We start from the raw sequence: 27,172 nt of genomic DNA on the forward strand, positions 1-27,172 counted from the left end.
ACATCGTATAGATGTAATATTGTAATAATTATTATATGCTTAATGTTTTTTTACTAAAATTAGTAAACCATAGTCGTCCATATTACGTATATATATATATAGAAATATGTAGTACTGATAATAGTAATATAAATAAATTATGAAATATCTTTAGAAATAGAGGCTTGTTTGCGCTCAGAATCGTTTTCGTATGTAACGAACAAAATATATAGTTTGTTATTGAATTCAAATTTAACATATCTGTTACAGTGGTTCAATGACGAGATATACATGAAACATATTATACAGCTGTGCTCAGCGTTTTTATAGTATTTATGTTCTATAGTCTATACCATTCTGCTTACATGAGTTAAATAAAAAATACACTGATTTTATATCATATTATTGGTTTAAATTTTAAATTTTTGTGCATTCTGTTAGGTAATAAATAATTTGTTATAATGCATATTGTATACTGAGAATTTTGCTACTTGATATAGACGTATGTGTTTAAAATAGTGTATTATTTTGTAAATGGTGTTTGGTTCAGTGGTATTATGCGTTCGTATAGAACATAATGAGAAAATAAATGAAACATAATCTTAAAAATTACTTATTTTTTATATGTATTATAATATTTATTTATGTATTGTGCATATAGATAATAATAAATCTGCAGGGTGTTCAAGATTTAAAATACTATAAAATAACTCAACATTTGCTCTATGATATATAATAAAATAATTCAAAATATCCAAGGAAATATTTTTTGATGCATTAATGAATGTGCTCCAAGCAAACATAGTATAATACGGGGCTACAGAATTGAAGATTTGGAGTTTTATTAAAAATATTTTTCAACTTTATTGACGGATTTATATTGCTCTGTAATTTTTTCTGACACTGTATGAATACTATGTGTTACAGATGTAACTTAGATCATTTACGAGCATAATGCTTTAACCGCTGTATATAGCCGATTTTATCATCTAAGGTACTGCATCAGATAAAAAAGTTAACAAACAATAATCAGTCGGTATTTGAAAAAAATACTATTATAATTTTATCTGAAGACGACCACATAAAAATACACGGAAATAATTTAGCCACGTGGCAATCGTGGCATATCGCATATGTACATTTACAATAGTAAGACGACTGCACAACAAAATTTTCGAAGGGTTATCATAAATTACAGTAGGATCAATGGAAAAATATGCAAAATATCAGTAATATGAAAAAAAATACTAACGTTCTTCGTTACTCCTTCAAGTATAACATTTATTTGTAGTTTACCCGGCTGTTATTTCAAGTTTTAGAAAAAAATATGCAAATGAAACGTCTCGATCTCTGTTCATAATGTTATCAAATAATTTAATTCAGAATTTTCCATCATTATTTGTCTTATATAATAATAATTGTATTGGTGTTAAGTTTATGAAGTTCATTTCCATGTAATTGTTAGTTTTTGTTTTTAATATAAGTACAAACTACTTCCGTTAAAATATTGTATAGAACGTTTTATTTATTTTCACGTCCGTCAAAACAAAAAAAAAACATACATACATTTTACAATAATATAATAATAACCGTAATATGCTCCAACAATAGGCAGGCATCACACATTTTTGGTGAACATTTTGTTTATATGAAATTCATCACGCGAAGGGTTGACATTAAAAACATTATCATAACAATGTAACTATTCTAAAAATATATATTATACGTATATACTATATATATATTATACATTTTATAATATACATATATTATAATTTGTTACACAATGTAAAAGTTTACAAACACCGAAAACAACACCAACATTATTACATTATCTATTTCGAGTAATTTTTTTCATTCTGTCTTGGCGTTGTTATTTATTAATTATTTTTTATACAGTATAATATTTTATGTCCCTGAATTCTGATACAATCACAGTAAAAAACAAGTGTGCGACAACAATGCGCTTGATTAAAATTTTTAAAACTTAACACCATATTCAATTTAAAAATGAAAAAAAAACCTAAAAATGTCTTCTAATCGAATGTCTAAATATTTATTATTAAATAATAATAATAATAATAATAATGATAACATAAGCACTTATTTATAAAATAAATAGATCAATAAACAAACAGTGGAAATTATTAAATTTAATTGCTGAATAATTGGATACATTTTTTTTTTCGAAACTCATAATTTTGATCATTTTATGGAAGCAATAATTATTTAATTATTTTTATTATTTATATACTTAATATTTTTAATGGAAATCATATGTTTAATCAGGTACGTAGCACAATTTATTATTTTCACAAACATTATTTGATTTTAATTCAAATTATGATTATTTTAATTTTTAATGTTCTGCATAGAGACGACTTAGAGAATAATGTTATATTGCTTAAAAAATGAATAATAATAACTCTGGATTAAGTATGCTACCTATTGTTTTAGGGTTATTGACTTATAATGTGTCAAATGTATCAGGGTGTGATTTAATGTTAAATGTGGTGTGAGACGACAACGTATATAAATTGGTGATCATTTTATTTCATTTGTTGACATTAAGATCAGTTATTGAAGTGAGAAAGTTATCATAATGATGTAATATATTTATTGAGAGTACTTATTAAGAAAGTTTATCTTTTACGAAAAAAAAAACTGAATTTGGCATTAAGCCATAACTATAGTACATTTTTTTCATATAGAATGATTTCAACACATAAAAAAGGCATTAAGTGCTATTATGTTAAATCGAATTTTCGGCCAGTAGACATTTTTTCAAATAATCAGTTGTGAACACGCTATTGTGGAAATTAATTCGGCACACAAGTCTAAAGGCTTATGAGATTAATAAAACGTCGTATTATAACCGATGAGATTTTAGAGTATTGTAAAAATATGCATATTATATTGTCGTAACTGAGAGTTTGGCGAGTAAAACGTCAACTGACTTAAATCTAAATGTTATAATGCTGATCAATGGTTTTAATATATTAATTATTCATTCACCTGATCTATATTTTGAGTATAATAAGTTAGAAGTTAAATTAAAACTGCCTGAAAAGCACACACTGAATTATCGGGTATACGTATTATAGTTACCATAGACAAATTATTTACACATATATATGAACGTTAACACTTCACACTCTAATTATACGTTTATATGGTTTAGATTATTTTTATTATTATAATTGTTATATTATATTATTATATAATATTATCATATTGTTTTACGAAAATCATACAACATAGATACCATGCAATTTAAAATATACACATAAGTTATAAACTCGAAAATAAACAGTTGAAAACTTGATTGTTTCTTAAATTATTATTATTAATAATTTTAATTTATAATATAATTAATTAGTAATTTATATATGCATTTATTTATTTATTATTATTAATAGCAATTATTATTATGTGAAAGATAAAAATCTCTCTGCGATATGATAACAAAACATCATGTTTGTATAATAAATCTTAAACTAATCACAAAACATACATTTCTTTGTAAAAACTAAATTTTAATATTATTATTAGTGGTCTTCTTTTCAAAATGATTTTTTATTTTATAAATAAGGCTCGACGTGGTCCCAATCAGACCTATGTCTGCTGAGCCTCTCGAATACAGTCTTTTCGATTTTGTACTCGCCGGTACCAGCTTGCTTGCACAGGGTGCTCAGAATGTCTTGATTATCGACAGTTCGCGTAGGTAACACGATCTAAAATAATTATTTTAGTGAAAATTCGGTTACTATTTCTACACACTATTAATATTTTATTTACGTTTATGAGATCGTTGGGTGCAATTTTAACCAGATTAATATCTTTTTTCAGCCTTGTCATGATATGATGAAATTCTTCTTTGGCGTTGGTTTTTGTCTGGCTCTTATTGGTTGCCCATTTTATCATTGCCTGGAACTTTCGAATTTCGGACACTTCGAGTGGCCTACACATTATCTGCTGTACCAGTGACTCGGAAAGCGTAAGGAAATCACAGTGATTCAAAACCTAGACATATACATCAAGATAAAAACAAACTGTATAGATACAAACGTGATACTATAGATATGTAAAAATTAAAATACCCTTAATGCGTTTTGTTCGATATAAGTAAATATCAAATTAACTAATTCCACTGCTGAATTATATCTCCATACGTAATTTTCCAAACTGTTTAACATTAGGCATATCTGAAATCAATTTATAGTTATAACGGATAAAGAAAAAGGTTTAATTGAGAAAAGTATATACTTACCACATCTACTCTTAAATGCTGTTTTGTATGATGGAAACACGCCTGTAATAGTTCTGGCAAGTCATAGTGTTCAGCTGCGCATATTAGCCCCGGGACATTTGCACAAGTGATTTTACATGAGCTCGTATGTAAGTAATCCAGTAATATTCGAAATGTGTCAGGATCAAATTCAATGATTGAAAACTTAAGGGCAAATACAGTTATTTATTTTATAAGTGAATAATTACTATGTGGGTGAACATTTATTATAATTGTGTTACCTCGATTTGATTGAGTTTCGCTCGATCAATCTTGTCCCCTCCGTTATTTGGACAAACACTTACTTTAGGCACGGACAACTGAGCTAACCTTTCTTTTTCCTTTTCTTTGTCCTTTTCTTTTTCTTTATCTGAAAATTTAATATTTGTTAAAATTATTTCAGCATTACAAATTTTTATCCGTATAAGTCTACTTACGGCTGAAATCTTGAGAAGAAGCCCATTTTTTTTTATCATCAGCTGATAGATTTTGTTGTTTTCTTATTGACTTACTCCACCCAGCAGTAATCGTTCCTATTCTGGAAATAGCTCTCCGCATCATCGGAGAGCTAGGAACACTTTTGGCCCTTTAATTTTTTTTTATTATTATTTTAAAATTATTATAAACGAATATTTTTATTAGAAAATGTTACTCAATTTCAAGAATATACATACCTTGGTGTTTCTATATCCGGAACTTGTAAAAAGTTACTACTTTTTGTTTTTTGGTGTTGTTGGGAGGGTAAACTAGGAAGACCTCGGGCTAATAGTTCAGCTACCGGCATTTGAGGAGATCCAAAACCGGTGGAAATGCCGTATAACATTTCTTGGAATACTCTGTTAAATATAAAATAATATTAAGATACAATTTTAATATTTCTATTGTTTTAAATTACATAAAAATTATTTTATTGGCATGATGCTTACCGACTTCTTACACCCAAAATTGCTCGAACACCGATAAACTTCGTTTTTTGCTTACTTTGACCTACTAAAAATACTACATCGAATAAATGACCGTTTATAGAGACATTTGATTCGGAGTTTATAAAGAATTTAGTAAAATCTTTAGCAAGAGTATCGTAGTCTTCAAATCGATCTCTAACCGAATCGAGTAATGGACTGGATGGCCTCATATGCCCTATCGGTCTCCATGAACCTCTCCTATAAAGTTTTATAGCAATGTTATATGCATTACAATAATGTATAAAAACTTTTACTTACCTATATGGCTTAGGTATTTGACCAGTTTCACAATGATTTTGTAAGTTGGCAACAATATCTTCGAGCATTTGGCTACGAGTACGTTCTTGCATTCGAGCAAATTTTGGCGCTGAATAACTAGCTCGTTCGCCATTTACGATCTTTGTTAAAATCCATTCTCGAAACATATCCTTTTCTTCGAAAACCGATTGTTCCCAAAGATATGGTTTATAAGCCCCAACTTCATCTCTGGTTACAACAGATACCTTGAAAAAATATTATTTAATGATTTTATTCAATTTAATAACGGTTCATAATTTAATCATTTATTTACTTCGTATTTAGTTCTTTCTGTTTTTCTTCGAATTCTTGGACTTACTCTGACCAATATAAAAGTATGAAGAAAATGTGATTTTATACATGCTGGTGAAAATCGGGTATCATCAGCTTCAAGGAATACAACGCACACAATATCATTACCAATATGTCTTTTTCTTTGCAGCTGTAAATGATATAAAAAATTTATAATTTTACAATTAATTTAAAGTTATCTTGAACTTTACTTTTTGTGCATCGTGTGCTTCATAAGGTAACATAGTTGAAACGTGAAACATTATTTCAATATTTCTCCAATTTGTATAAACAGAATGTGTTCCAGTTAAATCATGTACCGTATCTAATCCTCCACGATACTTATCAAACCCTATGAAATGTATAACGAATAAAAAAAATGATAATAATTATTTTTTGATTTGTTATCATACCACAAAGTCTTTTGGTCTCTCCTAAAAGTCCAAGAAATTCTTCAAATGCTAAGCTATTTTCATTGTTATCCAATATATCTTCTTCAGTGGTTTGGCCTTCTTTGACGTAAATTACTCCAACTTTGAGTTCAGATTTCATGAACACTTGGTCTAGTTTTAGAAGTTCATCGGCCGTGTCAGGTAATTGACCCAGCACTAAAGGTGGATTTAAGTTGATCTCTTTACCTAGAGACCTGACCACTTCCTCACGATTATAGCGATCAGCAAATACACAAGACGCTGGTATTAAGCCATGAACTGTGTAGCTGATAGCTCTGACCAATATCCTAGGTACCAAAAAAACAATATTAAACACATGTATTTTTATTCCAATTTATGTATTAAAATGCAATGTACCTAAATTGGTCTCGACCATTAATGGTTTCTTGTTTAAGACTTAGGATAATTGGGCCCAAATCTTCATCATTTGTGAAGTAATTCCAATGTTCCTTTTGATAAAAGTACCTCTCAAATGTTTCTTGTTCTACAGAAGTCAATTCAAAACATCTGTTTTTCTCCCATTGTTCTTCAATTGAAGTTTTTGGTCTGTTAAATGGTAAATTAATAGTTAATAAATATATCACTATATTCCTATTTAATTACCGCACCTGGATGGTGGCATGATGTAATCATCATCATACGGATAATATTCATCATCCTCTAGTAGCAGACTATCCGAACCCCGAGGCCGTCCATATCTATTTCCAAAATATTCTTGGGCGCCATCTGCTCCGTCTGAATTTGAGCCATTATTTAACTCACGCTCGTCAGATCCCGATTCTTCAACATATCCTGTTTCACTTGTGATTTTTTGACGAGAACATTCTATCCAATATCCAGGAGCGGGCTGGAAGTTATGAGGCCATTCTTCACAAATGTCATCTATAATAATAGAACATAAAAATAAAGTATTATTATATATTGAAACGCCATCATTTTAATATATTTTTGTTTGTGGGCTTAAAATTGTCCTACTTAATTTTCCTTGCCAGTAAACATCTTCTAGCGATTTAATCAATTACTCATGGTTAAACAGTATAATCTACAAATATTTCTTGTAGTGACAGAATATTTCTGCTTGAAAACTTAGGACATAAGGGTTTATATTGTTTTGGCTTAATATTTTCCGCTTTGTTGGTTTTAAAGAAAATATTACGCATTGGTTGGAAGAGAATATTTTATTTTCAAAGTTTTTATTGTTGTTATTGTTATTTCTAGATTTACAGTTAATTAGTGTTATGATAATATAGGTACAGGTAAGGTTTTTTAATAAGACTCATTTCTGTCAATAACTTTTTTTAAACTCATTATTTTTAAATAATATATTTCTTTTAAATTTACACACTGTGGTTGTAAGAAAATACAAAATGAGTTTAATTTTCCATAGTTGTTTTGTACTTACTATATAATTTATATTAGAAATAAAAATATCTATAAATATTTTGTAGATCATAAATAATATAAAAAACGCAAATTAAACACATTACAATTATTACAAAAATTGTTCAAAAGTATTCGTGATACAATATTCAAGTTCATATTAAATGTTCACATACGCTGTCTCCAAATTGTATTAATACTGATATATTCATGTCGATCTAAATATGCTATTGATAATCATTTGATGTGTTTTAATATTTTAATAACTTATTTTTTTATATATTTTCAGATGCTAAATCTATAGGGATGTGAGAATTTTGACCACCCTTAAATTTAATGCTTTTTCATTAAAAGTCATCTTTACAACCTCGATTTTTAAGGTTACAATTTATATATAAGAATAATTGAGATATATTATAGATTATAAAATATTTAATCATTATTTCCCGAAGATGATGTGAATACAGAATGTTCACAGCATGTTAAAATTGGGCTTGACAATTTTAAAATAAAAGTTGACAGTTTTGAAAAATACTAAAATAAGAATAATATTTACCATATTTTTAATATTAACTTAAAACAGTTATTGTTCTAAAATACAATTGATTTTTTTTTTATAGTTTTGAAAACATGCAGTAATAATATTATAATATGTATTTGTGATGGTTTTTTTTGTTTTGGAGGTGAGATGACATCAATCTTTTGCTTTTTAGTAACTTCACTTTTCAATTATTTTCAATACCTTATTAGAAATCTTTATTAACATAATGCATGTTTGCACGGAGAACAGATAATCTGTGATTAGGTATATAAATAAATTAAATGCTTTACTATCAGATTCTTCAACTTTTAAAATACACTAAGTTGTATTCATCTGTTGTTGTCAGATACAAATATTCGCAATAAATAGCACGTGCTCATATATTTTATGTTTATCATCCTGGTCATAATATGGTTATATGTATGTATGTATTTATGTGTAGGGAAAGTAATAAAAAAAAAAAATAATTTCCGGCTCGGACAAGCAGGTTCCGTTACGTGCATGTGTCTCAAACTTTAACACAGACGAATATTATCCTGTTTATATACAGCCACTGACTTTAAAATACTTTATTAAAATATTTTAGTAATTCAATTACCAGCAATGCAATACCTTACTAGCAGTGGGTTGCAGATTGTAAAAAGTAGGTAGTTTTAATATATTTTTCTAATAAACATACTAACTATTAAAATAAAATGACCTATATCTACGCGTATAGTATTTTCTAGATAAATTGTTATTTCACTATTTATTTTATGTAAACGGTTCAGGTAGAAATTGTATGTTTATATATTTCATTTATAAATTATGACAAATTTTATCATTAAACACGATAAAACTTATCATAAAAAGGGTGTTTTAATTATGTATTGTTATAATATTATAATCATTCCAATGGTTCATGGTTCCAAAATCAATAAGAATAAATGTAAATCATTATATGAAAGTTTTAGATTTATAATTTATTTATTAGATTACATGATAACTCTAATCAATTACAGATAAATTAAAAACTAATTTTTAAGGTATCAATAATTATAAAATGTGTTAACCGTAGGTCATAATAAATATTAAATAATTTGTACTTAAAATATTTTATTTTTATAAATATCATAAATTATTTAAGGAGGTACTAGTTTCATCACGTAATTAAAAAATGAATAACATTTGAATTAATAATAATAAATTAATATTTTATTGAACATTATGTCGACTTATATTTTAAATTTTGTACACGAACTTATTTTTTTAAGAATATTGATGAGTAGGTAATAAGTATTAAGTCTAAAATTGTTCGGTCTTTTTATCAGTCATCACGGATGATAAATAATATAAACATACATCTATAACACTTTAGTTTGTTATTTTTGATACATAAATATGAATGTTGACACCAGTGACACTTAATTTTACCATACATATTATTTATACTTATGAAAAATGAGTAAAGGCTACAAACAAAGAATTGTTTAATATTGTTCTGTAAACAAATAATTAAAGTAATTGTGAAACAGTTGAATTTTAAACTGATCGTGTTAACTAAATAATATGTAGATAATTAGTACGATATTTGGTGATAAACAAATACAAAATCATTAACGCTGCCGTTTATTAATTTTTCACATTTATATAATAATATATGTATACTTTTTTCAAACAAATAATAATTCTCGTGTCTTCACAGGTCATAATGATCACTTTTGTGTACATTTTTTCATATTTCCATTTTATCATTAAAAATATAAGATATTTTTTTTTATAAACATTTTAGCTATTTGTTAGTGTCACAAAAAAAAAAATAATAATAATAAATATAAATTAAAATGAGTATTTTTAAAATATTGAAATATTTGAAATACTTAATTAAAGATTTTACAAAAAATATTTGATAAGTAATTTTGTTTTGGAATTTGTTTTTAAAATATCTATCAAGTGTTCTAGCAATTAAATGTATTTTATAAGAATTAGTCTAATTGTAATAAGTTAGTAAACATATATCATTGCAGTGAAATTTCGATACAAAATTAATTAAATATAAAAGTTTGATATTTAAATTTTACAAAAAAGTAAATGCTGTACTCAATTATTATATTAATATACAATGTAGTGTTTCTTTTAAATCAGTGAGCATGTTTTGAAAACAACTATCATGGTAAAAACTGTGACCTCTTATTTGCACAATGTTATTTTACAATAATTTAATGTGATAAAAATAATAAAAAAAAATTAGTACAATGTGATCGGTAAATGGAACGACAAATGCCGTCATGAATTATATTTTAAGATGGGTAGTTATTATTTTATATTATTAAACGTAAAATATATAAATCACCAAACATCGACTATAATAATGTTGTATTTTTAATGGTATATCGTTTAAAGCGTATATGTGGCAAATCTAACGTATGCATTTCTCGTATGAATTGAAAAATATAAATTTTATTATTTCTCCCTTTGAAAATCGTAAAAATTGTTCACTTTATTTATTTTTCCGTTTTATTAGGTGTGTGTATATTCTGGTGTAGCCCTTATAGTTGAAGACAACCACTGTAGCACTGCTGCAGCTATATAATGAAATTGAAAAAAAATCTATATATATATAATATTACACCAAAACCAAAATATATGTCGACAAATCGTTTGGCTCAACATAATCAGACCGGTCCATATTATATAAGAAATCGTTAGAACACGGACTATCTGCCAATCACGACGGTTGGAATCCAGTCTGTACCATTTAGTCGGAAACTTTTGCTTATCTGCAAATAACAGTAAATTGGAACCTGGGTCGCATCTCCTATTACACCTTAATACACAGTAAAAAGCCGGGAAGGACTGTGAAACTTTGGTGTAGGTACCTATTTTATATAATATATCGTGTGGGCGGCGTAATACAAGAACAAATCTACGCAGTTATCTAAATTATTATGAAGATAAAAAAAGTAAAATAATAATAATAAAATCCGGAAATGTAAGCCAACTAAATCCAATCATCAAATAACTGTACTCAACAATTTAACAAAATTAGATAAACTATTGCTCCTGTCTTCCTGATATACTAATACAATATTATTAAAAAAATTATATTTTGTAATAAAATATTTGCTCAAGACATGTAAAATATGAACCAATTCTGCACGATACCAATGCGTTAAATTAATGATCGGTGTATTATTATACTGTATAATGTATGAAGTTTAACATGTCGATATAACTAATAATTGTGAACAGTACCCATGGTCTGTATTACAAAATTATTAATATAATCAAAATCTAAAGTTAAACTAATTAACTATGTACCTAAAACTGTCTAACTTTTGAAGATGCTTAATTGCAACGAATTATGCATATAAAAATACTAATTTATAGCAAACAATTTAATAATATAAATAAAATTTTATTAAGTTCCGGGATTATAAACTAATTTTCTTATACTAAATGCTACAATTATAAATTATAATAATTAACGGTAAATACAATTTTGAAAAATACAAATGTAAATAATAAATTTATAATTCATAAAATTGTATAATCAAAATAACCATGTATCTATTGCATTTAAATATTTTTTTTACATTTTGTATTTTAATCATGTTTAAATATATTCCAATCATGTAAATGTAGGTAGGTATTTTATTTGTGTATAAACATTTTGCAATGGTGTTTTTAAAATATATATGTGGCGTACTTATACTTTTTTAAGTAGTGAAAAGTTCTAAACTACTTTATTGTTTAAAGAATACGAATATTTAAATAAAAATGAGCGTATGAAAAAATATAGGTATGTCGTACGTGAATATTGTTATTTTACCTACCTATTGATAATTATACATGGTTTATTGTTCAGGAATCAAAATGGATCTCATTTATTACTACATGTTCTTTAAATAGTGAATATAATTACTAATATAATATAACTGTAATTAATTTATGATTTAAATAATTTTAAATAATTATCAACATAATATATTTTCCATGAGAATAACTGAATCAGTTTATGAAGTTTACGTGTTCAGAAATCAGATAAGTCATAAATCACAAAACGACTTTATAAATCACGACAAAATGATGAAAATTTATTTTTAATTTGATCTACTGAGATTCGAGAGATGAACATACATTAATTACACGATTAAGAAAAAAACTTTTTGTTGGACGACCGTAAATATTTCAACTTGTAGTAATTATGTTATGTTTAAGAATTTCCATGTGTGTATACACATGTATTTACCCTAAAGGGCCTAAAACATATTGCGTAATATTATATATTTCAATCATTTTTGGAATTTTAACTATTTATAATTTTGCGGTTGAAAATTATGGAAATATGGTAGTATAATAAACTATAAATCCGTGATGAAAATGATCAATATAACACATATTATATGGTATAATATGCGAGCGACTAAAGCGCGTTTACTTATATATTGTGAACAGGTAGTATTGGAATATCAGGAAGTAATAGAAATAACAATTGGAAAATATATTTAAATAAACTATTACATAAAGAAGTTTAAAATTTGTTAATAATATGGGTTGTTGTGTATCTAAATGTATTGTAATAAGTAATAACTAATGTTTTAGGTACCAATATGCATAAAGTATTTTTGTAACAGGTAATGTTAGATATTCAGATGCGATGATAAAGTTGAGTTATAGAACAACGACTATGGTGAAAATAAAAGAAAAACGAAGAATCTAAAAAGCTAAAACTAATGAAATCGGAAATATTAATAGATATATGTGACAATGAACCGAATTTTTTTTTTTAAATATTTACTTATATAGGTATGAATATCGGTGAGTTCGAATTAACCGCGATCTATACTTTTTAGTAAGAACTAAAAACCCCTAAAATGATATAATATAATATATTATATAGTATTATTTCCTAATGATTGATATTTTTAATTTAAATTTGAAAATATTATTCAAATGAATAATTACAATAACTTAAGAAACAATACTTAAATTAAGGTTAAGATAATGTGTATACTTTTGAGAACCATTATTAATTACGGCTACCTATAACTTTAAACGGGTTATCTACAAAAAACATAATATGCAAATAGATTTATCATGTCAATTATCGTTATTCATTAGGTACCGTTAGGAATTTAATATAAATATTTTTGTGTATAATGTATGATTGGGCGCCCAAAATCGATTAATAACTGTGTAATGAGTGTAGGTACACATGTCATATAGAATTATATTGTGCCCAATAGTCAAATAATGTAGTGCATAATATAATAATATTTTGAACGCTATTTTAATTCAGAACTTTTAGTTCGTTTAGGACAAAAATGCTATTATGATATTATAAAACAAAAATGACAAATAAAAATGCGAGTTTGTTACTAAAAGACGAACAAAAAAAAAAAAAACTTAATTAAAATAATAACAATACAGCCATTTAAATTATGACCGTTTGAGAAACGCCGTCGCACCTAACTAATGTTTATTATTTAACACACATTTTATACACACACATACATATACATATATGTATATATTAGCATAGCGTGTAACGTCTTATTTGTAACGGGTCATTAACAAAAATAACGATTTCTATAAACAGAAATACTATATTGACGGTCTGACAACAATAAATGCCGGTGAAATGTTTAACGGCCTGACGAATATTATTATGTTGTCCGGTCGTCGATTGGTTAGGGTTATCGAGGTTATAAATATTTTACGACGCTACGGTCTTAGTATAATTTCATAGTAGAGTTTCGCCAAAAGGACGGTTTTTAAGTGAGGGTTTGTTTACGAGGACCGTGTGCACACACGGCATGTCATAATAAACATTTCGTGTATACTTTGTATTAATGTTATTATTTTGCGACTTATAAATATAAGTCATACGGGCCCGAGAAGCCGGAGAAGAGAAATGAAGAAAAGTTATAACGTATAACCCGTGCAAATTGTTTATGGAATATTGCGGGGGCGTCTAACGTGTGGCGTGGGGCCATATAATATTATATATAGGTGTGCTTCCTATATAGTGTAAGTATATTGTACCTGGTATATGCATATTTTATTTTCTGGTGAAAAACTTAAGAGCGGTAGCTGCGAGAGGAAAAAATAAAAACCGGGAGAACAGTACAAAATATAAATGAAAAATAAAATAAAAAGCGAACCCGACGAATTTATCGTGCAGTGTCGAAAAATATAAATTGAAATCGACCATCGTACGCCGGGGCCACCGCCACTGCCATTATTGAAATTCCTCACGCAGTTCAGCAGTTGTCGGTGGTGGTAAGAAAAAAAAACGAGGGAAACAAATAAAGAGGAGGCGGGGGAGGAAAAACTATAATATTAATAGCACTGCCAGCACGAAGTTTTACCGCCACTCGCGAACATAATATAAATATATATATATATATATAAATATACACATATTATATTGTATAATATGTGTGTGTGTGCGTGTGTGTGTACGAAATTTATTAATATTTCCATTTTCTATTGTCTTGCACGACGACGACGCGTGGCAGAGGATCTGTAATGATACGATATTCAGGAAAAGCCGTCTGGGAAAGTCGTCTCACGCACGTCGTAACATAATAATTAAATAATAATAATTTATAATATTATGTTATACGGGTTTATTCCGATTGAAAACGTACGGGTTACACTACTCACGACTTTCATAATTTATAGTTTATATTATTATGTGTTTAAGAACACGTACTAAATATATATATTATCCCGCGGCAACGTCTCCGTAATTTACTGGCCGACCACTCTGAAATGAATGTAACCATATAGCACGTGTTAATGAAATTTTCCTCTATAACCGTTGATGAACTATTAGAAAAGTTGTAGAAAAAGTAAAAACTGTATTCAGTTCTTTTCATAATATTTAACCAACAATTTGAGCATGAGTTGCCTTTCTCAGTTCTAAGCAAAATACGAGGTTACTGTAGTTCCGAAACCAACCTACTCTCTTTATATGGCTCCAAGTGATTTCTTTCCTTTTCCAAAGTTATTTTTTTTCTTCAAATAAACACCAAAAGGATGTAATTTAAAATAAAATGAAGTCATAGAATATTATATGGAGATCAATCTCAAGAATATCATTCAAAAGTATATTTTTCTGAAGGATATTTTCAAAAGTCGAAGAAACCATAGCTGTGGTGTATTCCGTATTACCAAATCCTATAGAGCCCCAAAGGCATAAGTTACCCAGGAAAATTACTTTGTTTATGTTATTTTTAAAATAGTATTGAATGAATAACAATTTATTTGAAAAATCAATCAGATTATATTTTATCACACCTAGTATTATTGGATACTTAAAGGATATGAATTGCATGCTAAAAAGAGTCTAAGCAGAACATGGAATATTTTATGTTGGTACTCATATGACAATTTTACTTTATTTATTTTATGTATTATCAAACAAATAATTAAATAATTAAAATTTGAAAATTGTTAGTTGTTTTTGTTACTATCAGTCCCAACTCCTAACTCTCTAAATGTGGTAAAGGTAAGTTTGCTTTAATGTTATTCTAATATAATAACTAATAAGTAATTATTTAATATAAAATTAATGTATTTTTATTAAATTACCTAAATAATTATAACAATGTTGTATAATGTATATTATTATTTTTTATATTAAATCAAAAATTGTTGTAATAGTTAATTTAAATATCAGTAAACTTAGACTTACTGTATATATACTTACTAATGTATATATATAACGAATATTATTATTCCTATTATAATGGCCATGGTATACAAATCGGACAGACTTTTTTAAGAGACCATGTAAATCAGACGTTTTTTGCTACTGTGTTGATTGGTCGTCAAGGTGATAGAATATGAAATACTGACGTAGGACATAATATTATGTTACTATTATCACTTATTATTAATACAACAATAAGTCCATATTACATCATAATAATTTATACGTTAAATATTAAATAATAATGTGGTATAGATTAACAATGATAATAATACTGGATTATCGCGTTTTATAATCCGGAAACAATACAATAATGATGATAACAATGTATAAATACTTTTAGCATAACAGCCATTTTTATTGGCTTTAGAAAATAAATGTAACGGTATAATTGTTTGACTATATAGATATAAAACCGGAAATTTGGACCAAATCGATTCGGTTGGCATTTAAATTCTGTTAAAACGATTCGACTTTTTCACAATACCTTTATAAAAAAAAGTGGTATTATTAAACGGTTTGCTATGTTTAAAGGATGGATTAACGGCCAATGTACATAAAAATGTTCTGTTTACCTCGATATCGTATTTAACGTATCTTAGCAACTTATATTTACAAATATATTTGTATGATATATTATACACGCACACTTACATACAGTGTATACATACTTTAATTATATGTGAATAAAACGATTTTTCATATTAAAACCTTATCGATCGTTTAGTCAAAAAATAAAAGCCTTTACCACAATTTATACTAACTCCCATTTCACCTCAATAGACACTAAGTGATTTATTTTAACATGCTTCCATTCTTATAAACTTCTTGTATTCGTAATTTATTTATCCCTACACCCACGGATAACCTTCGTATTTTGTACATACGCTGACATATGTATGGTATATAAGGTTTGTGACGTATTATTCTCTTCTTCTATACTCTTTACCACTTTATTTGACTGCAGATACAGTCAAACGGTGGAATATTTTGGGAGTGGGTGTGATAAGTCCCTTTGAAATTTATTGGATTTGATAATTTGTTTTGAAATGACTTTTTTTAGGCAGTTAAGGATATCCAATTTCTAGATTAAATCCCTTCTCTCTTCCTCGATAACATGTATTTCCGAACCCCAGCAGCCGAAGCTTATAATATGTTTCACCATTATTAGATATCATTCAATTGGCCATGCACAATAGTGCCAAAACAAAAAAATATGTTAATAATTTGTTACGAACTAATGATTAATTTAAAAATGTATAATGTATCGTATATTATCCAGCCAAACATACTTCATTGTATTATCATCACAAATCACAATATAACTATTAAAAATAAACTATCGTACTATAGTACAATATTATAATATGGTAGGCAGGGCTTTGCATCCGAATCAATTATTTGGGTTTCGGGTTTCAGGTGCTGGATTTATTCGGGTGTTCAAATACCAGAATAATAAATTTAAACAAACATTTGGATGTTTTTAACCGTTATTACTCGGGTTAATATTAGTTAATACGGGTGTTCAGTAGTTTAGAAAAACCATAACATTTTATTGAGTCCAAAATACATTTTTTTAAATGATTTATGTTATTCATAATAAAATATAACACGAATGCGCAACATTTGTTTTAGATCAAACTCGGTTTTTTTTTCGAATTTTAGTTTCAAGAAAATATTTATTAAATTTACTTATATAATTGATTGAACATTTTTTCCTTTAAACAGTATTATTAGTGTTAAACCATCTTCCAAATTGAACTAACCACAAAAAATATAAACGAAATGATTTTTCACACGAAGGATGTAAAAAACAAAATTATTAGGGTTTCGGGTTAACCAAAATGTTTTATTCGGGTTTTAGTTAATTTGAGTAGTGTTTTGAAAAAAAAATCATTGGTTTTAGGTGTTTGATTTTATAAGGGTTTTTAGGGGTGAACGGGTTTGGTTTAATTCGAGTGCAAAGCTCTGATGGTAGGTACATATTATAGTGATTCTACACAATACTTACAAATCGTGTTTCAACATTACTCGCTTATGAATAATTCAAATTGCAATATTGAACTAGTATTCTAGAGTTATACATAAATGCACGGAACTACAATATTAGTGATTGCTTAGAAAGGATATTTCTTTTTTTTATGACTTTAAATGATTAATGAAATACACGACATTATGCGATTTGTAAACTGTATACACCGATTTGCAAGAACTTTATTATTTTATTATTAAGTGATCAATCTTACTGTAACCGTAGTAGGTAATTACTTTGTAGGATGCTGTATTCTGCAGTATTATTATTATAATATTATAAACGAATACAATTTATTTATTTGTATTTAATAAGCTGCGATAATTATTAAATTTTATATAATATATTTTTTAGATGTTATTATAATCCACAAATATATTATTTCTTATAGACATGTGTTTATGATGGTTTAATGATAATTTCTGTTATAATATGTATGTTTATTTAAACATTTTTCGGTCGACAGTTTCATAAAGATAATTATTTATAATATTTACTTATAAAAGGTGTGATAAACTATTTTAAAAATTTATAGTAAGATATAAAAAGAAATAGTTGCTGCAGTAAATAATTTTTTACATTATACTATTACATTATTAAGCCATTATAAAATTGTTTGAAATGCAGAATATATTTTATTTCACAAACTTAAACTGTGCTAACTCAACCCCCCCCCCCCCCAAACACACACATAACACATTCGTAAGGGCTTGCCGAGGAAAGGTCGATCGCTTTTATTGTATTATATAAACTTATTGACCGCTGGACATTTGAAATAATGTTTATAGTGGTTTTGCTACATTACAAACTTTAAGCCATATGTTTTTCAGTTTTTCACCCTCGATATTCTTCATTCGGTATGCCGACATTTGGGCGCGGAAAATTGGGTACGAAATTTTTAGGCGTAATGACAATTATTGGGTGCAAGATAATCGGGAGAGCGTATATTAATACTATTCAAAATTAATGTAAAACGTAAATAAATAATAATAGATGAAATTTAAAGTATAAATTCTAGATTTTATTGCAGTATTTATATACCAGAGGTTTTCAAACTTTTATTGGGAACAGCACAATGTGCTCTTCAAAACATTTTCACGACACACTGTGACCTTTCTTTATTTTTTTGCACCAAATTATAGATTAAAAAATTGTTTAAAAATAGAATTACATTATTAAATTTGAAATGGGTGCTTGATAGGCGTTACAATTTTTTTTTTTTTTATAAATAAATTTTATTACTTACTAAATGTATTAAGAAAAAAAAATAGTGTTGGTGGTACAAATTTTCTCGAAAAGGTGATTTTTAAATTTTGGTGACCAATGATAATATGAATCGCGCGTTCACCTATAATTTGAGGTTTTTTCGACTGTAATGATTTTGAAAACTGCAATATAAATGATTTTTTGAAAGGTATTGCTCTAAATATATTATAATATTTCAATAAAATAAATGTATTAATATAATGTCTAAATGTTTAATTATGATTTTATGATTTTTTATTATTTGTAAGATAAAACTGTTATTACAGTTTTTAATTAATATTTAATAGCTTTAATATATCGAATCATATATTAGTATACATTAAAAAATAAAAATTATTGAAAATAAATCAAATGAATAAAATTGTATAGATTTTATAATATTATACCTACCTATATTGTGGAGTTTAAGCAAAATATTCTTAAAGAGATATTTCATAATACTATTATTACAATTTGAATTAAATAATAAACGTTCTTGCACCCAAATATATAGCGCTCAATTGTCATTGCGCCCAACTGTCTTGCACCCAATTTTCTGCGACCAAATGTCCGCACCCAAGTGTCGTACAACCCTTCATTCTCCTACGTATTATTATATATATCTCTTGATCAATGATTGTACCTACATTCAATTAGATTCTATTCAAAATTGAGACACTATTCATATTTTCGTATGCCCCAAAAGTGCATGTATTTGTTTAATTAAATTATATTAGTAATGCACAATGAATTTACTTACGAATTTTTATATTGTTTTCAACACGTATTTTGTAACTAAATTGTTAGGTAAAATCTTGACCAGTATAATAAGTTACCGTAATGCGTATTTAAGATATTATTTTACACATGAAATTATTTGTAAACATATTTTTGGGTTTAATAAAAAGCTTAATATAAATGTTGAGTGAAAATTGACAATGTGTAATTTAAAAACTGTTAGGAATTCATCATATGCATATTACTATAATATTATATTTATTTTTGGAGAAGTTCAGAATTCAAATTACGATAAAAATGTGTAAGATTCTTTACTATTCGTATGTTATAATACTGTGTACTAATATTAATAACTTCACACTAAGTTCTCATAAAATATAAATTATCTGGCATTTCATGTTGTAAAAATTATATAATTAACTACAAAAAGCTTAAACGATATATTTTGTTAATGAGAAAATGTATTCTATTAATATTTAAACCATTTAGTAGTTTTAATTTTTAACTCTCAAAGATATTGAATGCATTACATTATATTCTTCCTAATTAATAAGAAGTTTAAATAGTCGAAAAACAATTTGAAATTTGTTAAGATAGCCGCTTAATAGATATTACAAAAACTCTATTTAAATATAATAGGATAGTTAATTGTTTGATATATAAAACATAAAGTTTTTTTTTCTGATCTAAAACTTATTATTTAAAAAATATACAATTTTCATATAAATTCGTTTTTATATTTCAATTATAATCCATAACCGTCAAAAGTACTTAAAAGTAAAACAAATATAATATTAGCCAAGGCGCTAAAACAGCCTAGATGAGGTTCTGATTCAAAAACAACAAGCATTATGTATAATATCAACGTCCTACATATATAATCACGCAGAAATATTTTCAGACAAACAACATTATTTGATATATAAAATTATATAGTTATATATTATAATATGCTGAATGCTGATATAGTGATATATCTGTATAATATAGAATCTAATTTTGTTATAAGTTTTAATTTTTAAATTTAAAGATGTCTTATTCGATGTTATCTAATAGAAGTTAATTATAAATAAAATAATGATAATATAATATTACACGTGTATGACAATATCAATTTTATTATTACTAATATTCAATTAATAAAAGGTAATAATATAATCGTAGAGCTTATAATTGTACACTTTGGCTATGTGAATAAACTCTCCATGTTAACTAATTTGTTGTTAATTGAGCTACATGATAATCTGTCTAAGTGAAACATTTTGTGTTATAATCTAAGCAATTAAACCGAAAAAAACTTTTTTTAAATGTTCTTGCATGCTATCTTTGTTTCTCTTCTACTTCTTCAAAAATGTTATAATATAGTTTACGGTGGTTGATACTTTGTATTTCAAGTTCTGTTCATAATGAAAATATAAGTAGATTATACTTTTTGTACTTCCTATTAAATTCATTCAAAAGACTATAATTTAAATTATTTAATGGGCAGTTGTTTCGAGTTAACATTGTTTTTTTTTTAAAGTATTAATATTATTGAATGTTTTCAAACTTTAAACATAACAATAGAATAAAAAATTCTTAAATTATAACTTTTTTAAATTTATTACTACTTTTATATTATTTGAAAATTTTTTTAATCCACAAAATTAATTCTTATATGTACATTTTAAACCTTAAGGTATAAAACAGATTAATTGTTCTACATTATGTGTATGTCCTATTTAATTATATATATAAAATATAAATATAAAATAACTAAACATAAATTTAACAGAAAATTTAGTTGAAACATATAGAATGGAAAAGGACATCTTTGATGATAATGAATCACACAAAAGTGCACTTAAATCAACTAAAATTTAAAAAATAATGGCACTTAGTTCGAAACTCTTACAACATATTGCATAATACTATATTATATATTATATTATATGTATATAATATAATATATATATATATACCATTTTTTCATTACGAAACTTATAAAACGTATAGAAGTGTCATATTACAGAAGCGGCAAGTGACTTTCGAATATAAAAAAAGCTTTATAAACTTACACCCACCGTGATTTCTAAAAATATATTTTTGGAATTTTCGTTTATCATTACTGCATTACTGAAAGGCGTGGGGGTAATTTCAGAATGAATAATTTGTTTTTAAATACTATCATGTTAAATTTTGAATAATTATAATATTTTTTATAATTTAGACTACACATAACAACTTTTATATTCGTTAAAAATTAAAATAACATTTTTAGAATTTAATCTTATAAAAGTATTACTATGTGTGTTCATAGACAAAAGTGAGGTGGAGCAATATTTAGTCAATCAAATATACAAAAAATGTATATATTCGTTTATAGATTTAGATAAAACATAAAATTTATTATATTAAGTATTTATGTATTATATTGCTACATATATTTTCTTGATATAAATTCTATAAGTGTTGCAACTCATCCCGATGTTTATCTTTATTAAAATAACTATTTTATATAAAAAAAAATTAATAAAATATTTGAATTACGTTTATCAGAAAAATTTATTCCCGTGCAAGTTAATCATTAAGAATATGATATTTAAAAAAAAAATGTGGTATGAATTTATCATGACAATTTAAAGTGCCTAGCTGTCACAGTTTTGACCTATATACGACGTTGATTAGTCAGCCAGACATCCTTTTAGTGTGTAATTGTAAGTAATTCCAGAATATAAATTCGTCAAAATTAATCTATATATCCTATTTCAAGTTCCATGAAGATTGGTCGAATAGTTTCAAAAGAGATATAAATAATAAATATTATCGAACAGGGGGATGGAAGGGCTATGTTTTGATTCACCAAACTTTACGCCAAACTTTACTCGCACCTATGATATGTACAATGGAAAATAGTAATTAAAACTAATCATATTATGATTTCACACTTGTATACTGTATCAAATAAAGAAACTACATTTTGATCATATTATTTATCTCAGAATAAGAATATCAGCAATCTCGTCTTTTGGTATTCAAGTGCTGAGTAGGTATACCAATAATTATAAACTATATATTTAGTAGTTGTTATGATATCATTCACGTCATAATCGTCATATTTTATACTCAAATGGACATTAATACTACTGTGTCATAAATGTATTAACGTTAAAGGATTTATTTGTGTTGTGCATGAATAACAGTCAGACAAAAAACCTAAAAAAAAAAAAAAAATCAAAACAATTGTATATGTGTGATAATACAATTTCTACTATGCCATTGTAAAAGCCGATTGGCGTTTATCTTATAAATAAATAAATAAATAAATAATAAAATAAATTATCTTTGAACTTTTGCTCTGGAAGTTGAGAACGAGACATTTAAGTATGAGTATTATCTTCAGTGTGCCATTAGTCATTACATGTGAGGGAGGATGGTGCCGAGACATAGTATTATAACGTATGGTTATTTGCGTCCTCGTCTCGTCATGTTAACTATGTATTTCCTTGTTCTATGATCACGTTCCGTTGTTGGTGTATATACTGTTCATGTATACATATACAAATAGTTAGTTATAGATATATTATGCTGTATTCATCCACTTGTACAATGTACTCATAAGTGCGCTTACGAACACTCAGAACAAGGGTTGTTTGTTAAGTACAAATTAATGTGCATTTATTTCGTTCGGATAAAAAATAAAACTAATCGTTTATGAAAACGAGATTGCTTTCCGAACGGATAGATGTACTGCATCTGTATACCGACGTCGCGTTGGGCCGTTAACGACTACGCAGCCGGTCGGATTTGTCGGAGATTTCGCGACGTGTTGTGGTGCCTGAGACAACGTCTGATATGGGATTAAACACCGATTATGAGCTTCTTTTATTTTACGGGACTGATCAAAAGTTTAGGTTACGGTGCCAGTACGATGTTTATTCGAAAAAAAAGATTATCGTAAACACGCGCGTAAATCCTATCATTTATTATGTACCGTTCGTCGGCTAGGACGATTGAAATTTAAAAATGAATAAATAAATAAGAACTAATATTCGCAGCGCGTTTTCGATGGCATTATAAATCTGTACCGGATCGTTATCAAAAGTCCATTATAAGTTATAACATTTTTTTGTAAAAAAACTCTACTTACTATCTCAAAATATAATATTGTAATATTATTTTTTTTTCTTAACAATTGTTTTTTGCTTGTTACATTAAAAAAACTGACAGGGTTTGAGAATTGATTGTTAAAAGATTACCTATGTACTGGATGATAAATTTGAATTAATGCCAAATGGTTTCAAATGTTGATGCTATAATCAACTAATATAGGTGTTAAAGAATACATTGTAATTACGAGTTGAAATTGTACAAATTGTACGCCTAAATGATACAATAGCTACTTAACCAAAATATGTTATCAAAAACAAAAAAATAACACACAATAAAATAAAAATCGAGTTAATAAGTTTGAACTGTGGATGAAGCAAAGGTAACTTTTTTCATATTTTAGTTATTTTATTATAATGTAAAATTTAAAATTTTGTTTAAGATTTACGAACAATTATTGACACTGATTTATTATAATAAGATAAATAGTATTTTTCTAGGTTAGTTTACGCGTTTATATTATTAAAATAGTATTGAATAACCAATATTTTTAAATTTTTATTACGTGGTGATCATTGCAGCGTGCTGTTGTTGCCTTTCTGGGCGTGAAAAACGAGCGGACAAATAACGATAGCGGGAGCTCGTTAAATGAAAATAGTTACCCTAGGTTTAGAGGACGATGGCAGAGAAATGGGGGTGACGGGGTGACGTAGGCGATAAATTACGGATTGTTATGGGACGACAAACCGCGATTACCACGACCCCGCGAATGTGTGCCAAATTGTTCGTTAGATAATGGCTGAAAACATAATATTACAGCTTAGATACTACATTATTTTTTCGTGATATCGTAGATCTCAGACAATTTTCCCAACATTCACTATTAGACGTGAGTAAACATAATCGAAGAGTAAATGCACACGATGGAAAACAAAACCCCGACGATATATATGAGACGTTAAAGCCCCGTGGAAATCTAAAACGTGTTCGGTTATACAGACACCCGGAGACATTTAAAAGTAAACATTGACTGCCGAGTAATTGATTTCTAAGTCCATACTAGATTTTTGAGTGTGCGTGTGTTATATATGTTTCAACGATCACCAACGTCACCTTTTTGGCTACGATTTTCATTTAAAGTTACCAGTTGATGTTTGTAAAAGTACGAATTTCATTTAAGTTTAGACTTATATTAAACGTGCCATAATATATTAAAATTTTTAAAACGATTAGAAGTTTTATTTGTTTCTTTGATTTATATTATGGTAATTGTATCATATTTTTTAAAATTATAAAAATATTAGCAAATTTTACCTTCTTTATCTATGTAATTTTGTTTTTTATAACTTAGATTATTCAGGTTAACATTAATAATAATCGAATAGTAAAAAACTCAAATTCTGATGTGAACTTAAAGTTATATTAAATACTTAAAATTCAATATATATATTTATATTATTTATTTTAATATAATTTATTATGCACTTTTTAAATACTTGTATGGATTTTTTTAAATGTGTTTTTTCTTTTTATGAATAATAATACTACATCTATAAATAATTATTTATTACAGTATTTTATTGTGTGGTATATTTTAGGCCTACATGTCCTTGGTTAGGTTAGGTTTTGAATTTATTTTTATTATTATATTTATTTATTTTTATCGACATTGGAATGTTGTTAGTTTAAAAATATAACCGTTAACTAAGGTTCCCTTATTGCATTACATAGAATCTAATTGGATAATTTAGAGCTTGTGGTCATTTTTAACCTCATAATGATCATTAATAGTAACTCCTAATCCAATGTCGAGTACAAATTCACGCCATATATTATACAATAAGTTTTACAAGTGACATCGTTTCATAATTTAATATAACACCTGAATTTGATCCTTTTATCATAGAGATATTATTAAGATGTTCACGCGAGTAACTAAAATGTATCTTGGAATAATAATTGTATTTATTCGTTTGATATTAATTATTCGGGGTACTTATGTGTCATTTTCACAGATGAACAAAATGTAATTAAATCGACAATAAAATTCGAGGAAGTAAAATATTAAGTATTTATTACCTTATATATGCACATTTATATATTTACTCAGTACACTCGGATGTTGTTACTTTGAAGTTTTCATTGAGTATTAAAACGAAATTATTTACTCAGCATAAAAGTAACAATGAATATAAAAAGAAATGTACATTTAATGTACCTACTATTCTCAGAAGTTAAAACAAAATTGGATAGTATAATATTCTATGATAAATAATAGAAATAAAAGTACAGGAAAACATAACAGAAAAATACGCAGCTATAAAAAGGATAACGGTAAGAAAAGGAAAATGTCATGTTAAAATGTAATAATGGGACAAATGAAATGAAGTTTATAAATAAATATTTACACACACACACCCATATATAGGTATGGGAATATGTACATAAATTATGAAAGCTATCTCGCGTTCTTAAATAACATTTCGGATTTTAAAACGTCTGTAAAACAGGAATAGAGTATCGGGGTAAACTGTTAAAATTAAGCAGGGTATAAAACATACGCCACAACATTATGTTTATAATTTAATGTATTATAAAAATATTTATTTGACTTGTTTAGAAAAATGAACTCATTTATCAAGCGCCGTAAAAAAATATGATAACAATTGTGACTAATATAGTGTACACAATTGAATTTCACAGAAAGCTCAAAACCGATATTTGGAGTGAGATATCTCTATTTTATATTGAAAATATTATACAAGTTATTTATCGATACATTTTTTTGGAATATTACAATGTGAAGTATGAAAAAAGAGAGTACCACGGACCATTGTAGTCATCGCACACCAGAAAAAAAAGTAAATATGGATATATATATCTAAAAACGGTATATCGAAATTCGTAAGTATCCATTACAAATATGAATGTAGTTTGAAACCGAGACCGAATATATACATTTTTTTTTGTAGGAGGCACGTTTCAATATAAACTATTTTCAAACTGAGAGCCACTAGAATACAAACCTGAAGAATTGGCTGACATTTATCACGCACATCAGATGATATATACATGATATTATACGCGAGTACCGATTTCCGAATTTGTTTTGCAGACTGCTGCAGTATAACATGAACTTAACTTGCTGTCTTTATTGTCTGACAACAAACTGT

At 26.8% G+C, this 27,172-nt stretch overlaps 1 protein-coding gene across 1 annotated transcript in view; it reads right to left on the reverse strand.

Moving 5' to 3' along the window:
* Positions 1–1,478: 1,478 nt before the first annotated feature.
* LOC132919840 (uncharacterized) overlaps positions 1,479–27,172 on the reverse strand; it is a 249,795-nt gene continuing 224,101 nt past the window's right edge. The window contains exons 11-24 of the mRNA XM_060981725.1: positions 6,881–7,154; positions 6,630–6,818; positions 6,234–6,559; positions 6,033–6,172; positions 5,804–5,971; positions 5,491–5,735; positions 5,194–5,430; positions 4,942–5,103; positions 4,705–4,853; positions 4,510–4,637; positions 4,250–4,432; positions 4,080–4,184; positions 3,778–4,002; positions 1,479–3,713 (exon numbers count right to left, since the gene is read on the reverse strand). Coding sequence (XP_060837708.1) covers positions 3,561–3,713; positions 3,778–4,002; positions 4,080–4,184; positions 4,250–4,432; positions 4,510–4,637; positions 4,705–4,853; positions 4,942–5,103; positions 5,194–5,430; positions 5,491–5,735; positions 5,804–5,971; positions 6,033–6,172; positions 6,234–6,559; positions 6,630–6,818; positions 6,881–7,154 — 2,684 coding nt within the window. The 3' untranslated portion in view covers positions 1,479–3,560. The remainder of the gene's footprint in view (positions 3,714–3,777; positions 4,003–4,079; positions 4,185–4,249; positions 4,433–4,509; positions 4,638–4,704; positions 4,854–4,941; positions 5,104–5,193; positions 5,431–5,490; positions 5,736–5,803; positions 5,972–6,032; positions 6,173–6,233; positions 6,560–6,629; positions 6,819–6,880; positions 7,155–27,172) is intronic.

Source organism: Rhopalosiphum padi, chromosome 2 (assembly GCF_020882245.1).
Source record: "Rhopalosiphum padi isolate XX-2018 chromosome 2, ASM2088224v1, whole genome shotgun sequence".
NCBI lineage: Eukaryota > Metazoa > Arthropoda > Insecta > Hemiptera > Aphididae > Rhopalosiphum > Rhopalosiphum padi.